The sequence below is a fragment of the Drosophila navojoa genome, chromosome 4 (genome assembly GCF_054131105.1).
Source record: "Drosophila navojoa isolate 15081-1374.11 chromosome 4, UAZ_NAV_1.0, whole genome shotgun sequence".
Lineage (NCBI taxonomy): Eukaryota > Metazoa > Arthropoda > Insecta > Diptera > Drosophilidae > Drosophila > Drosophila navojoa.
This window is the reverse complement of record NC_142892.1, coordinates 16,947,143-16,963,634: the sequence shown is the minus strand read 5'-3', so window position 1 is coordinate 16,963,634 and position 16,492 is coordinate 16,947,143. Positions and strand designations below refer to the sequence as shown.

Here is a 16,492-nt window from a genome sequence, read left to right as displayed (position 1 = left end):
GGCTGACTTCTCGCGTTACGCCTCTGCCCCGCCGCCGTGCGGAATGGAGCCATTGTTTCGTTTTCTATTTCACAGACGACTGGCTGCTGGCTGCGGGCTGCCGGCTGCCTTCATCCATCGACTGACTTTCACTGGCACAGCCTTCAGCCTGGGTGGAGTCGTTCGTTCGCCGCTTTCCGGGGAAGTGCCCCAAATACCGCGCTCAACTTTGCAGCGTGCGTGCGCTTGAAGTACTTCTTCTTTTTCTATTTTTTGTGCTGTTGACTATTGTTGTTGCTATTTCAAGAGCATTGCAAATATTTGACTGTGCTTGTTTAGCAGCAGAAAGTATCTTATAGATGCGCACGCGACGCCGCCGCTCCAGTCGCAACTGTAAACTGTGCAAATACTAGAGTTCCAGCCGGCGTGGCCTCCGTGGACGGGGACGAAAACTGTGCCAAAAGACGTATGGCACAAAGCAGGATAAATTTGCCAAGTTTATCATAGCAAGGGCGGGGTGTGGTGGTAGGGGGGAGGGGGGCGTGATACGTTGGCAAAACATGAGGCAAAGCATGAGCATAAAATATTGTCAGCGATATTTTAACGCGCGCTCAAGCGAAATTGTCATATAAATAACACCAGAGCTTGGGGCGAGGGGGAGGCAAGAGGGGCGAGCAGCACAAGTGGAGTCCCGATCCCCATTTCAAACTTCATTCATCCGCCCGCTGCTGCTGATATGGAAAGTGGGTCTGGTCTATTGGCTGGCGTTACTTTGAAATATTAAACATTTGGCAAAGAACAACAAACCGGTTGAAGTTTATTGCCGGGCGGCGAATGGGCGTGGCCAGCTGGTGGAAATTGGAGCCGCTTAAAGTTGGGCCAAAGGAATTAATAAAGCGGGCGAAAGCAAGAGTTGGGCATTTGATTTCCCCAAAAACTTTGGCAGACTCTAGGCAAATAGAAAAACTAGAGGGAAAACTTATTGAGCATGAGCGGGCATGAGTCCTGCTGCACCGCTCTGACCCTCCGCCCCTCCACCTCTATTAAATCAGAAACATGCATTTATTTAGCAATTTCCTGGCAATGGCGAAACAAAAGCAAAACTGTTGCAAGAGTCGCATGTTTTTTTTTCTTTGCTTTTGCTGGCAAATTTTCAAAAACTCAACCGACTAAACAATAAGCAGCAGCAACAATACAGGGAGGGGCTGTGGGGCTGGGGGACAGGTGGTTGGCAAACAAAAAACGGAAGTCATAGCAGAGGCGAAAGCAAAGCCCGGCGGAGCAGCCAGCTCCAACGGGGGACTGCAACTGTGGCGGCACCAGCCAGACAGACAGACTGAAGGACAGACAGTCGCACACACACACACAATAAAGAAGTGTGTGTTTTATTTTTTGCTGCTACCTTAGGTTTTTCCTTTTCTATTTCCCACTTTCTGTATGTGTGTGTGTGTGTGTGTGTGTGTGCTGCAGCATGGCCGCAAGGCTACACGGCCACAGTTGAACTGACAGCCAAACATTTATAACAATGGTCAGCATGGTGGGCGTGGTGGGCGTGGGCTCACACCCGGACACGAATCCAGTCAGAACTAATAAATGAGTTCAGCCAAAAAAAAAAGGGGGACAGCAGTCGAAAAAGGTTTGTCCGTAAACCAAATAAAAATGTCCGAAGCGAAAAAAAAAGGATAGAAAAATCTCAGTGGCTAGCTATAAAATATTTAGAGCATACTTTTGAGCGGCAGACACGTCAGCTGGACAGAGAGAGGCCAGCGACCGAGCCGAGCCGAGTCGAGGGTGACAACTTAAATGGTGTTGAATGTGGAGGGAGAGTCGAAGCGATGGGGGCTAAAAATTAAAGCTAGTGTTGGTAAAGAGCGACAAATATGATTATTATTTGTATTTATCTATTGAGATTTAAAGCGGTGCATTTGTGATATCTTAACAGAAATACAGTCATGTATAACCCACCAAAGCTTTATCAATAAAGTACCAGTAGATTATTTTGTATGCCTTGAAATGATTGTGACGATCTCAGAACTTATGAGAGTTAAGAACCAGCAACTTTTTTTAGAGGATCTTATATATGTGAAGCACATTAAATTTATTTTGATAATCGATAACCATTCCGCATTTTGATGCTATCGATTGAAGCCCTTAGCAACATTTCGTTTTTCGTACTAGTTTTTAATTTTTTATTAAATTATGATTGTGTTTTTCTTAAGTTTGTACAAATATGATGTGGCGGTGTTGGTAGAGGCATTGTGGGTTGATTCAGAGATTTAATGGCCTGGCTCTGGGCCTGAGCTAGCTAGAGTTTAGAGCTCTTATTAGATAAATGCTGTAACCTAATAATGAAAGAGTGAGCTCTACCTTATACTATAGCTTCGCCTTATCAGTTTATGAAGTATTTCTATGGAGTATTTCGTAGTGTTAGGGTATTCTAGCTAGTTTTATTCAATTTTTAGACGTATCAATTCATTTATATATTTTAGCAACATATTTAATAGAGCATAATCAGAAATTTAGCCTCCTAGCTCTACTCAATTACTTTGTCACCATATTTAAAGTGACGGCATGTCGCTCTGACCTTTACGCCGTGACAATGTTTGTCTACACATGTTGGGCATTAGCCGGGAGCTGTGCGCTCTAGTTGAGCTGTTGGTTTAGGCCGGGCTGTTGCCATATTTTGTTTGTGAGCCGGCGTAAGTGTCTTCCTGTTAACGTATTGTCTCTCGGCTAACAGCCGTCATTTGTTGGGGGACTAAGCCAATAGCTGGCAGCGAGTCGGGTCATGTCCTGCCCGATGCCTGCTCTGGGCCATTTGGCAACCTGGCCCCAGCGCTTTCTTGTTGCTGTTGTTGTTGTTGTTGTTGGCCATTTAGCAGCATTTCACATTTCAGCAATTTAAATTTGATTTTCCAAAATATCTCCCCCGGCTTGCAAGTGCGTGTTGACTGACTGCTCAAGCAGCTGCTACCCGCACACAGACAGACAGACAGACAGACAGCGGCTGGCAGTGTGTTTCCATGTAGCTGCTGTCAGTTGTTTTTGTGCTCTCAACGGTTTGGCTTCAACTCAAGTTGCCAAAAGAAAAACAAAGAAACAGAAAAAAAAGGAATGGAATGTAGAAAAGCGAGCAACCTCTCAGTCGCAGTCTCAACAAGTCGCTTTATGGCATATGCATGATAATGATGAGATACTGCACAGAGAGCCAAGGACCTGGAACCCGGGACCCGGGACCTGGGGTGCTCCATTTTTGTGGCGTTGTTTCATATGATTGCGCCCGCTTCGCTCCCGGGTGTTTATGTGATATTTACATAATAAAAACGAGAGTCAAGTTGAAGCTGGAGCTGGAGCCGAGACGCGCCCGTCTCGAGAGTTGCTGCCAGCAGTTATCCTTTTTGGCGCAGCGCAAACAATACACAAAGCCATCAGTTGTCTGCACCGCCCCAGCACAGCCCCAACACAGCCACCCAGCCAGCAGTCCGCTGCTTGCCATGAAGTATGACCCACATCTATGATTATTTTCATGACGCCTTCGGGGCCGAGCCATTTCCATGCCGAACAATGCGTAAAGTTGAAAAATATGAAAAAGGCAGCGCCAAAGCCAAATATGCTTCAGCTGGGGCGTGGCCAACTGCTGTGTTTTTGTTTATACGCACTGTGAACGGATCGAGGGAGTGAAAAAAGAGTGAGAGGCAGAGAAAGAGAGAGAGTGAGAGAGAGAGAGACAGACTAAAACCAATAATAAGAAACAACAAAAATTGCTTTCTCCCTACCTCTCAGTCTTTCTCCGACTCCTGACTCCTTTTGTTTTATTTATTTGATAGACCATTTGGGGTTGCGCCTTTTGCCCATATCCTTTCTGGCATCCTTGAACTTCTCGGAGCTGTGCGCTAAATTGAGTTTCCCTTTTTGCCATTCTCTGATAAATGTCCCCGAAGCACACAGAGTGCAAGTTGTTTTTCAAGTTTCGACCAAAACTAAACTATGTGGCATATCTTTGGCCTGGTCGCCTTTGGGGAGCTGCCCTCGTCCGCACATTCGAATGGGCTGCGACTTTGGGGACTCTGGGCCAGCCGGTCGGGCGCAAAGGGTTGGGTCACTGCCTAAAAATCGGATAACGGAAAAACGGGCCGAATGGGGCCAACCAATTCATTGTCCCCCAAAACTTTAAGTTTTACACAATTCAAGTGGATTAATTAACACTGAGGCTTTAAGTCGAGAAACGGCTTGAGCATGTACTATGTTATTCGACTTTAGCGGGCCTTCAGCTCAAGGATTTCTTAGCCATGTCAGACCCGATGTTGTACCAGTCGCGCTGTCCATTAAAGCTACATTTGTTTTGCGGGGCCCCGGAGTTGAGCTCTGCCATTGCCAGTTTCCATTTGGCTTTGCCACTAATGTTGTTGCCGTGGCCATTTAAATTGTCTTCATTTGTTTACTGCCAGACGGAGAATACAAAATAGAGAGATACAGCTGGTCGGCTGGGGACGTGGGGACGTGGGGACCAAACGGTGGAGACTCGGGCAGAGGCAGTGGCAAAATAATCCACAAAACTAGCGATTAACTTGCCAGGGTAGCCGGCGAATGCAGCTGCCAAATCCAATGAAAATCCAAAAGCCAAGCAATTTTGAACTCTAATGGAAAATCAATTTAAAGCGCACATACTAAAGCCCCGCACCCCTCTTAATTTTCTTCCCTTTACAGGCTAAACGAGACGGCAGACAGAGCGCCACGAATGTCGGACGCCAAATACGAAAGCCATTGGCAAACTTGGCTAAAACGTATTTAACCCAAAATAAAAGTGAGTGCAAGGGAGACCAAACGAGAGAGAGAGAGGGAGAGAGGCAGCTGCATCTATTGGACAGACAGTCAACGTCTGGTCACAGCAAAGGCAACTAACCAACAAACCAAACCAAACCACGCCACAGACCAGGCGCACACCGAGGGAGTAAAGCTCCAAAGGGGGCGCAGACAGAGAGACAGCCAGAGAGAGAGAGATAGATAGAGAGGAGCAGGCAGAAGGAAGAACAGGCACATAATGAGCAGACGAGGGTCGTCGGCAACGGCTATGGCAATTACCATGTCGCCGTCAACAACGTGGCTGCTGGTGCTTGGGCCGCTGCTGCTGCTGGTGCTGCTCGTGCCGACAAATGGCCTGGCAAATTGTCCAAATGGCTGTGAATGCGATGACGAAACTCTGAAAGTCAACTGCGGTGTGGGCACGCTCGATGTGCTGCCCATCGCACTGAACCCGTCCATACAGCGGCTGGTCATTAAGAACAACAAGCTGAAGACCATCGACTCATCGATGCAGTTCTATTCGCAGCTGACGTTCCTTGATTTGTCCTACAATGACATGGTCACGATACCAGAGCGCTCGTTCGCGTACCATGCCAAGCTCCAGGAGCTGCATCTCAATCACAATAAGATCGGGCAAGTGAGCAACAAAACCTTCACTGGGCTAACCACCATCACAGTGCTCAATCTGCGCGGCAATTTGATTGCCGAGCTGGAGTATCGCACCTTTTCGCCCATGGTGAAGCTGGTGGAGCTGAATCTCGGCCAGAATCGCATCAGTCACATCGATCCGCACGCCTTCGACGGGCTGATCAACTTGAGCATGTTGTACCTGGACGATAATACGCTCACCACGGTGCCATCGCAGCTCACATTCCAGGCCCTGCCCGGCCTGGCGGAGCTCTACTTGGGCACCAATTCGTTCATGACCATTCCGGGCGGCGCCTTCCAGGATCTGTCGGCGCTGACGCGTCTGGACTTGCGTGGCGCTGGACTGCATAATATATCGGCCGATGCTCTGAAGGGTCTGGAGGGCATACGTTATCTGGATCTCTCCGACAATCGGCTGCAGGCAGTGCCCTCGGCCGCGCTGCAGCATCTGGGCCGGCTCGAGCAGCTGTCGCTGGGTCAGAACGACTTCGAGGTCATCGCAACGGGCGCTTTTGTCGGTCTGCGTGAGCTGCGCCGCCTGGAGATCACGGGCGCTCATCGTCTGCGCCGTGTGGAGAGCGGCGCCTTTGCGGACAACACGAACCTGGAGCACTTGAATCTGTCGGCCAATAAGCAGCTCAACGAGCTGTTGGCCAACACCGTGGGCGGCTTTCCACACCTGAGCACCGTCATCCTGAAGGAGAATCAGCTGAGCACGTTGTCGGAGAGCCTGTTTCCATGGTCGGACTTGCAGACCCTGGATCTCTCCGAGAATCCCTTTGTGTGTGACTGCCAGCTGATGTGGCTGCGCAATCTGCTAATCAGCCGGAACGGAAGCAGCCAATACGCCCCCGTCATCTGCGCCTATCCGGCCAATCTGCACGAGCTGCCGTTGACGCAGCTGGCCGAGCCGCTCTTGGGCTGCACCCACGGCGGTGGCAACAAGCAGGCCATCATCGGCATCATGGTCGTCGGCTGTGCAGCGCTGATCACCACGCTGGCGCTGGTGATCTACACGTGTCGTCGTCGCATACGCGAAATGCTCAAGGGCCACTCGGCGCTGGGGCGCAAGGAGCGCGAGTATCAGAAGACCTTTTCGGATGAGGAGTATATGACACGGCCGCCGCCCGGCTGTGGCGGTGTGCATCCGGCGTCGGGCTATCCCTGTCCCAGCAGCTACAATTCGTCGCAGTATCTGGGCAGCCGGCCGATACCCGTCACCGAGCTATAGCTAGAAGCTCCGCCCCCACCTCAGCTGCGGGGTCGGGGCGGTGCCCCCGCCAGTCACAACGGTCCCTCGCCCTTGACAAACTCAGGAACAGCGCTACAGCAGCTGCAAGTGCCCAGCGCCGTCGATGCATCCCATGCGCCATTTGCCCAACTCAGCCACATTCACTACATGACCAACAATCCACAGACAGGAACAGGAGCCGGAGCAGGAACTGGAACAGGAACAGGAACAGCAACAGGACCAACAACGGCAGCAGCAACAACTACACCGCGCTCACATCATTCGCAGCAGGACATGCGATTGCTGGCGAATTGTGGCGGCGTCGGTGGGGGCAAGGCACTCGGCCTAAATGCCTCGCTGCCACGTCACATGGCTGCGCGGCAGTGCGGCGTACAGGAGAGCACCCTGTCGCACTATAGCCAACCGCTTGCCAATGGCCATGCCGGCATTCGGCTAACCCAGGATCATTTCAATCACAATGGCGCTGTGTATGCCAAGCCCTGCGATGCCATGGCCGATGCTGGCTATATACACAACAATTCGCATTATTCGCTGCCGCTGGACCATGATATGCCGCCGAGTCCGACGCCCACACCGCCGCCGCCGGCGTTGCCGTTGCGCAACGGCATGGGCATGGCTTTGGTGCATGGCAATACGACCGGCAGGCGTTCCTTCAATGCCAACAACAACAATGTGGCAACGCTGTCAAACAATAACCCAGTGCTGGTCAACGGCAACAGCAACAGCAACAACAATGGGAGCCTCCGCCGATATCACTGATACACGCTCAAGTCGTGCGGCACCTTGGGCCGCACCAAGCCGCAGCAGCCCAACGGCGACATTGAGCTCTATCACTTCTACAAGGGCTGATAACGCAGCGGAATTGGCACTGGAACTGGAATTGGGACACATTCTGTTACTTTTGAATATGCATTAGTTAATATTTATGTATTGTATATTTAGTTATTTCCATTCAGGCGAAATTATTTTGTATAAATTAGCGCTTAGTTAAACATAAAAAAAAAAAAACAAAAACAAAAGACAGTAGCGAATGCACTCGGCGGTTCTGCTGACGTTAGCCAACACTGCTGTCATCATCTTTAGCTGTCTTTTTCGCATCCAGTGATTTATTTAATAAGTTTTACTTAGGCATTTAAATTCCTGTAAATAATAATACATGCTATGCACAAATGATAACAACAAATTATGAAAATGCTAAAAACGAAACACAAAACTAAAAACTTAATTTGTATACAAAATATTTACGCTTCTAAGCACAAGTCATTCTAAAATTATATATATATACATATAAACATATATATAACTTATATGTAAAACAAAGTATAACTACGATTGAAAAATAAACAAATTAATTTAAAACAATTTAAAAAAAAAAAAACCAAAAGAATATCTAAACCGAAAACTAATAAAAATTGAAACGAAAAAAACACACTTTCATAGTTCATAAATTCAATATAAATAGAGCAGAGTTAGTAAACCTAAATTACTTATTGAATTAATAAAATATCAGAAATAAAGCGGTTTGAAAAACGCAGCAAGATAGCAACCATTATGCAAACCTACACAATATTTATGAAGAAGGTACTACAAATCGACGCTATGAATACAAAAGCAATTTATACAACATAATAAACACAAAGTATACAAAAAAAAAAAAAACATATATATATATATACATGTATAACAATAGATATATATGTGTAAATAAAAAAAATTTATGTTCGAACAAATGTAATTTTCTGTTGTTTTTCTCTATGGCCATTTTGCTGATTGGTTTGTCGCTATTATTATTTTTATTTATTTTTAAATTATTTTAGACCTATTATTTTGTATTATTTCACATTCTTTGGGTTGCTGACTTCGTTTTATGATGAGCTGCTGGCGCTGTTTTAATAATTGTAAATATATAAGAATTTAATGGAACAAAATGCAAAACACATACAAGGGAGTTAAACGTAACCTAAACTAAAATATAAAAAATAAAACAACATAAAAATAAAGAAACATCTACAAATAAATAAAGACAGAATATGAAATTCTTATTGAAAAATCTATTCAAACGTAAATTTATAGTCATATTCCATAATACTACAAATCTCTCATAAACAAACATTCATATATATATATATATATATAATAAATATATATATATACATTGAAAGCAAATAAGTAAATTTTTATAAACTTTAAGCAAATTACAAGGGACATTAATAGTTAAATCAACTAAAATCGTAATTAAAACGAAACAAGGCATTCAAACAAAAATTCATAAAATGTCATAAGGAATTAAAAGCAAAACAAAAACAAAAAATCTATTATCATATTCTAATATTGTACATGTATTACAATTTAAATAAAATGTATTAAGAGCATCAGCAGAACCTCTTGCGTATGTACGAGATTATGTGGAAGGCAACTGAAAAAATTAAATGATTGCAAAACTGTTCAAAAACTAGAATATAAAATAAAATAAACGAAAAACTTAACATACTCAATATTTTTATTGAAAATCATTCTGAAATGAATATTTACTATTGTTTTTTTTTTTTTGCCCTAAGACTAGTATTTCTCAGATGCACTGCACAGAACCACCTCCAGAACCACCTCCAGAACCACCTCCACCACATCCAGGAACACATCCATTACGACCGGAACCACCTCCGGAACTATTTGATGGCTGGGCTGCCTTCACCTTCTCCTTTTGAGTTGGTCGGAGCTTCGGATCCATCATTTTCGGTGTCATTATATTTATTTGGTCCATCATTTGAGGACTTAGGACTATCCCATTGCCGTTAAATCCACCATGTGAGATCTGGCCGTTGCCATTATTTCCGAAATTGTCGCTCTATTTACCTGCACCATGATTAATACTACCAGTGCCAACTTCAGTCCCTAATTTGACATTGCTTCTGTGTTGAAATTTTGGATTCTGTATTATAATAGGTCCAGTATGACTATACCATTGCCGTGAGATCCACCATTTGAGGTCTGGCCATTGCCATTATTTCCAAAATTGGCGGTCCAATGAGTGGCATTCAGATTAATACTACCAGCACCAGTTTCGGGATCTTTTCGATCAGCAGCAGTCCCATTGTTATTTAGAGGCACATCTTCCAGCGTAAGAAGAAATGCGTTTAGTAGTATCAAGCTAAATGATATACCAAAGAGGTACATTTCTGCAATGTGGTTGAACAACTTGGAAATAAAGAAACCATCGAAATAAGAAAGCTCTGGTCGTGACTGCTCGGCTACGGAATCCCCTGAACCCTTCGAAGAACAATTTTAATAATTTTTCGCGTCTACATTCGAAATTTGGAGACCAGCTCTAAAGGTGAATGAAATATAAAATTTAATAAATTATTTTTATTTATTTTTGATAGGGGTTTTAATCGATAACAAAATAACAAAATTATTGATCGATGTTTGGAGATAAGCTCGATATCCGCGCTATACATACGGACATTTTAACGCGTTCATACTTACCGAAAATCGGACAGGGTCAAATAGACTCAGCTCGTCGCCCTGCTCAAGAGTATATATAGTTTATGGGGTCTGTCACGGCTCCTTCTGCAAAGGGTTCAGGATTTAATAATAAAAAGAAACAATCATCAATGAAAAACCCACAAGAAGTTGGACGATTATAGCAACATTGTTTAACGTATGCTTTGCTTTATTTATAAAACTTGTGAAAATACCAAGTATATATGGTTAAACTTAACGTAACCGTTTTTTGTTAGTTTTTTTTTGTGTTCAATAAAAAAGCCTTTTGTCAAATGGGTAGCCCAGCCCTGCGGTGTTATCTTGACGAAGCTCAAATTGACCAAGATTGTTAATTGTTGCGTAGTTGCAGGCAATCAGGAAGTTATGCGAAGTTTTTGAATAGAATCTGGATGCGGCACAACCTATAACTATGTTCTTGTCAAACCCAATTTTCTCTTGCTGACTATTTTTGTATTCGCCCCACCAAGATTTAATGGATTGCAATACCAATGCACTATCAGTTCGCGCATTAAATGTTCCCGTATAGACATTGTGCGCGAGATTTTGTCCGGTGATCTTGTAAGTATTGGTCAGACAATCATCGTGAGCGACCTTACATTGCTTAACATTATATTCAGCTAACTTTTCCAATTCGTTGCTCCAGCGAAAGGGGATTGATTTAGTCTGAGCCCCACTGGTGCTGCGCAAATAGTTGTGTAGGCTAACAATGTATTCAACTAATTGAGGACTCATGGGTACCAGATACGCATCAGGGGGGCATTCAGTGGACCATAACTAAAAATGAATCTTGATGAGCCTCTATGCAAAAATTTCATATATGTAGCTACCTACTTCCGATAGACAGTTATTTGGTTCTCCGTGCGCTGACCGGGACTGAGCTCCGTCAAAAACCTGATCATAATTCTGCAATAGAAGTCGATTGGCCTTTCCATTTCCTTGTCCGGCACAAATACCCAGCACCAAGATAACCGTTAATTGCCATAAACTAAAATTCATCATGCAGAAGTAACTAAACGAAAAATAAATTTTGAAACTAAATATAGTTTAAATATATTTTCGAAATGAGCATACTTATAGCAGACAACTTGGTCCACAATTAGCTCAAAGTATATTGCAAATATAAGGAACTCCAATTATATATTGCCCCTAAAATCCAGGCCACAAATCTGTCTACCCCATTACGTATAGATATTCTAGATGACAAGCGAATTGATATAGCTTTGATCGTCTGTCTGTTAATCCGCCCGGTCTACCTATTAGTTTTAATTTGATCAGATAAAAAAAAAAAAGTTAATAAATAAACAATTGTAAAAGCATTTGATTGTATTGCAATTATTGAAATTTATAAATCCTCGTCATTTGGGGCTTAGTATATTAACTAGATGGACACCCCAGTTCGAGTCTTGTTTGATTCAGTATTAATATTTAATAAACTTGTGCAATTAAATCTTAACTTCTTAGGACATTTATCAAAAGGCGGCCAGCTGTTCGCTCCGCACGAATATGTAAAGTAGCTAAACGCATTCCTAAGCAGCAAGCAACAGCAGCACCGACATGTTGGCACTCATCTGCATAATTTAATTACATTTAACAATAACAAAGCATGCATGCACATACACACACACACACACAGTCACATACACAGCGCGTGCAGCGTTTTGCACTAATAAGTGCGAGAACAGAGACTAATTCCTTACTCTTCATCATTCGTACTCTCTCACTCTCACACGCACTCGCACTCTCAATCTCCCCCTCTTGCTGTCTCGCTCGCTTACATATTTTTCTCTGTCTCTCGTTTTGCAGTTGCCATGTTACTTGTCAAGCGGCACACGACGACCAGCAAAAATCTCAAGTGTAGAAGGCGAGCGACGCTCGCATAAACAGTTACACATTTGCATGACACGCCTTCTGCGCCCGACGTCTCCCATAGGTGTTGTTGTAGCTCCTGCTGCTGCTGCTGCTGCTGCTGCTGCGGCTGCTGTTGTTGTTTGTGCATATGCGACATTAGCGCATGCAAACAACGTGCACACAATTAGAAGAATTAACAGTAGTTAGGGCAGCAACAACAACAGCAGCAGCAAACGTGTAGAGAGGAGTGAGCGAGAGAGAGGGTGTGTGTATGCGAGAGGGGCATAACTAGATGCGCCAGAGAGTGCTGCAGGCTGTTGTTCTTGTTGTTGTTTCCTCAATGCTTGTAATTTAGTTTTAGGAGGGAGAAGCAGGAGCGGGAGCGGGAGCGGGAGCAGGCGACGCGTTGCACTTTTCGTACTTTGCATAGTTTGCACTGCTGCGACGGCTTGTCGTCTGCCAGGATGCGGCCGTGTCGCGTTGCGGGGCAGGGCCGGCGCTCTGGCGGCGGCAACTTATTGGCCACAACATGCCAACTTATTAGGCAAAAGCGCAAAAGTTATAAATTGTTTTACGAGGCGCACATTGTTGCGGGTATAAATATGAGCATAGCATAAGGCTGAGCGGGCCCAAAAACTTTGCCTGCAAGGACACACAGGCAAGCCAATCGAGATGGGGCCTTAAAGTCGTAAATGCAAGACTACGTGAAATTAGCGAAGGAAAAGTCTTTCTTATCCATCAAGGTTTTAATTGAAAAGTTTTTTGGCCGGGCTTTTAGTAACGGCTCTTTGGCTATCCAGTTGACCGACCACAACTGACTGACCGGAAATCCGCAAGCGAGCAACACAAAGTGGCCGACGTCCCACAGGTCCACAGGATCTATTGTGTAATATCCGTTCGGCTGTTATTCTAATTTGGGCCCGGTCAAAAATTAAAAAGTTGCCATGACGTTAGTCATGCGCTCTTGTTTTTTCTTGCTGTACGCTTGTGCCTTAGCACAAATTTCATGCAAAATAGCAAAACCGCCCAAATGAAATAAAAATGGGTAGGAGCAACGGCTGGGATCCTTTCCTGTTTTTCTATTCAAAAATAAAGCGAGCGCATCAACAAAAATACCAAAAAAAAAAACACAACACAAAATACTCATAATATGCACACTATGCGAAATAAATAGAAGTGTATGTCTGTATGTATGTGTATGTATTTATGGGAAAGAGCATCGAAAAAGAAAAAATTACCATATAAATTAGCACAGCAGACAAAACAACTGAATCTCTGGGCTAGCCACAGTGGTTGGGGGGCGTGGCTGCTTTTGTTTCGCAAGGCCAATGAAAAACAACAATTTCTCTGGCATTCATTTTGGCAATTAAAAATATATATCATACATACTCTATTCTCTACGCTCTATTATATTCAACAACTGTTAATGTCCCCATAGTTGACCGCATTTCGTTGGGGTTCCTGGGGTCCTAAATATTTTTGCTTAGCTCTGGCATTGTTTCGCTTTCTTCTTTAAGCAAACGTGGCGTTTAAAAGTTCCCCAACAAATATACATACATATATAGAATGTGTCTATGTGTGTATATACATATATATAAACTGCTGACACCTTTGAAAAATTTTCACGCTAATAAAACACAAAACATGCCAGTCACAGCTGAGCGAGATGGCATGAGAGACGTGGCCCAAGCGCACGCAGATAGAGGACCAGAGATCTGGGCAGTCAGCAAAAGCCACAAAAGGCTGTTGGCCAGAGCGGGGCTGTGGGGGGAGGCTGTTGGCGTGGCAGCTCGAGCTGCCAACTTGTTTTGTATTTTTCGCCCCATTTTTGTCAAACACAGCGAAACAGAAACCAAAAAAAAAAAAAAACAAAAATGAAAACCTGATGCAAAGAGAACGTTACAGAAATTTGTTTTAATGCCGCGCACTTTTATGCGCTTTCTTTACAGCTTCTTTTCAGTTCTTTCCCTTCTTTTTTTTGCCCACTTATTGTGTTACATTTGTGCAGCGACAGCAGTAAAAATATCCTCCACTGGCGCTGTCGCTGGCGCCCCTCTCAAGCGAACCGCAACTTGTGCAACATCATAAACCCATTTGCGTTTTTAATTAGTAACAGCGCGCTGCCGCAATGCCAGGACATTGGTCAGGGATATGCGTGTGCTGCGATGCTGCGAGCGTTTGGGGCGCTCGCAATCTTGATGTCACAGCGTTACCACCAAACACAGTCGCAGTCGCAGTCGCAGTCGCAGTCGCAGTCGCAGTCACATTTACCAGTTGCCAGCTGCGCTTGCAAAAGGAAAGAGCTAAATGACCATGCAAAATTCGTCCTGGGGCGAGACAAAGCTGAAGCGACGCGAATGGTAACTGATAGGGACGCAGCACCATGGAGAGGACAACACTCGAAAACTGGAGCAAATAAGGTAAAAATTTTTAATTGCCGCAGCAAACGAAGAAGCGAATGCAGAAAAATTGTTGCAGCAAAAATTATTATTAAGTTGAGGGAGTTTTTTTATAGTTTTGTTTTTTTTTCTTCTGTGGTCAGTCCTTTACTCTGTCAGTCTGTCAGTCCGTCAGCTTGTCAGTTTGTCGGAAACTAGCCAGCGGGTGAGCTGTTGCAACAAAGTTGAATAGTTAAAAGCGCAACTTTTTTCATTCGAGTGGAACAGTTTGCTGAATTGATGGCCCACAATTTGGGGCAATAACCGCTGCCAGCATCAGCATCAGCAGCAGAGGCAGGCAGCATCAGCTAGAAGTGACTGACGATGTTATCTGACAAAGTGCAGGCTTCCATTGAAATGTTGTTTGTTTTTTTTTTTTTGTTTTTTTCCTGATCAATTTAGTGTTCAAATCAAACGAGATTGAGAACAAAATATCAATTTGAATGCTATGTATTATTATTCCATCTTGATTCACAGTAATTTTTCTTGGTTTTTGCCTTGGGGGGTTTGTGACTTACCAATTGAATGCTTTTAGTTTATTAAACCCCGGCACTCTCACGTGATTGTACAAAACTCATGCGGGTCCACGTCAGGTGTTACTTTTATACAAAATTTCGGCTCCATAGCTAATCGAACATTTAGATTCTTTTAATAGACTATGCTTAATCGGCTTAGATATAACAAATCGCTGTTGCTATCCTTATATAATTGCAGATTTTACAGCTAGTAATATGCGTTTCTTATTGCTCTAAAGTAGAGCCAATTAAATTCGTTGTGTTTGGAAAAATGGAACTATGTAATACATTTATATATGAGTTCCATTCTGTAAGTTGGAAAAAGTATTGCAGGCAGGGGCTGATTTCAAGTAGTGTACGCATACATGTTTGATCAGGATGAGTAGCTGTGTCAGTCAGGTTATGTTCATGTGTTTATTCATCGCACGGTTGGTTCAAAGATTGGTCTGTTTCTTCTATTCTATTATACGTAGCTCAGATGTTCTGTGAATACAAGGATCTTTCGATGAGCCATCCCACTCCATACTCGATTCTTTTACATAGATAAGAATCGATTATTTGCATTAGGTTTTGAGGAATATCTAAAGTGCACTAAAGTTGAACAATTTTGTAGATCTTAGATTCTCGTTACCTCTTCCTCAACAAATTTAATTGAAAATGGTATAGACTTTGATTTGCCAAATATATATATTTGGATATAAGCATATGTATGTATGTATATATTTTTTAATCAACTGCAAATCAAATCATATTCCATTGCAAATGATTTCTACCTTTTAATAATTTCAGGCATGATTTATGTGCTTTTTCGTGTCAATCTATCAATTGCACACAAGTAATTGCATTTAATTTGTCAAAAAATGCTTTGGAAAAAGGGCACTCGAAATAATGTGTTATATAAGAGCGCAAGCGGAAATAATATAAATACTATGCCAGTGGTAAGCTAATCGATTAGCCACGGTCGATTTCATAATTTATTTGATAAACAAATTTATTCGCTTAGCCCTCGCCTGGTTCTTTGTAGTTTGTTGCTTGGCCTTATTTTTGGCAATGTATTGAAAAGTAAATAATGCAATTTGCTACGCAAAAGACGAGCCCAGGGCATGGGCATTGCTATTGTTGTCTGTTTGCCTGAGCTGCTGCTGCTGCTGCTGCAGTTAAGCAATTATGTAATTTTTAATAGTCGTCGACGTTACGCAATTTATGAGAGTGAACCTGCCTGGAGTTGGGATCGGGATTGGGGTTGGACTAGGGGTGGGGCTAGCTGCTTGTAAAAGTCAAAGCATAATTTATTATTGTCAGTCGGCGAGGACTGAAGGACGTACAAGGCGAAGCTACCCTCCGAGCAAAATGATGAAAAACGATTAAAATGCGTCAAAATGTAATAAAAGCAGCAGGAGCAGCAGCAGGAGCAGCAGCAAAAACTGAAGGCATGTGGCATGTGTGAAGGTGGAGCAGGGAGCACAGGACACAGAGCAGCGACCCACGAACCGCATCACAGCTGCGAA

The 16,492-nt window shown here is 43.7% G+C and overlaps 2 protein-coding genes across 3 annotated transcripts in view; one reads left to right on the top strand and one right to left on the bottom strand.

Annotated features, from left to right (window-relative positions):
- The window catches only part of caps (capricious), a 70,478-nt gene extending 62,127 nt beyond the window's left edge, over positions 1–8,351 (top strand). The window contains 1 exon segment of the mRNA XM_089259075.1: positions 4,687–8,351. Within this exon segment, the coding sequence (XP_089115201.1) occupies positions 5,021–7,441 (2,421 nt within the window). The 5' untranslated portion in view covers positions 4,687–5,020 and the 3' untranslated portion in view covers positions 7,442–8,351.
- Positions 8,352–10,292: 1,941 nt separating this feature from the next.
- LOC108652176 (antigen 5 like allergen Cul n 1-like) lies at positions 10,293–15,076 on the bottom strand. Of its 2 annotated transcripts, none has more exons than XM_089259081.1 (3): positions 14,988–15,076; positions 11,015–11,192; positions 10,293–10,957 (listed from the first exon to the last, which is right to left on the bottom strand). In XM_089259081.1, the coding sequence occupies exons 2-3, from the start codon at positions 11,180–11,182 to the stop codon at positions 10,433–10,435; spliced, it is 693 nt and encodes a 230-aa protein (XP_089115207.1). In that variant the 5' UTR covers positions 11,183–11,192; positions 14,988–15,076; the 3' UTR covers positions 10,293–10,432. The 2 variants fall into 2 exon arrangements, with proteins under 2 accessions (XP_089115207.1, XP_030241622.1); XM_030385762.2 differs by having other exon boundaries at positions 11,015–11,216; positions 14,988–15,055.
- Between the last annotated feature and the right edge of the window lie 1,416 nt (positions 15,077–16,492).

What these genes read in the sequence shown, in the direction of transcription:
- LOC108652176 (XM_089259081.1), bottom strand. Translation starts at nt 11,182, where the DNA reads ATGATGAATTTTAGTTTATGGCAATTAACGGTTATCTTGGTGCTGGGT. An exon ending in CAAATAACTGTCTATCGGAA is followed by an intron (nt 10,958 to 11,014) that starts GTAGGTAGCTAC and finishes ATTCATTTTTAG; the next exon opens with TTATGGTCCACTGAATGCCC.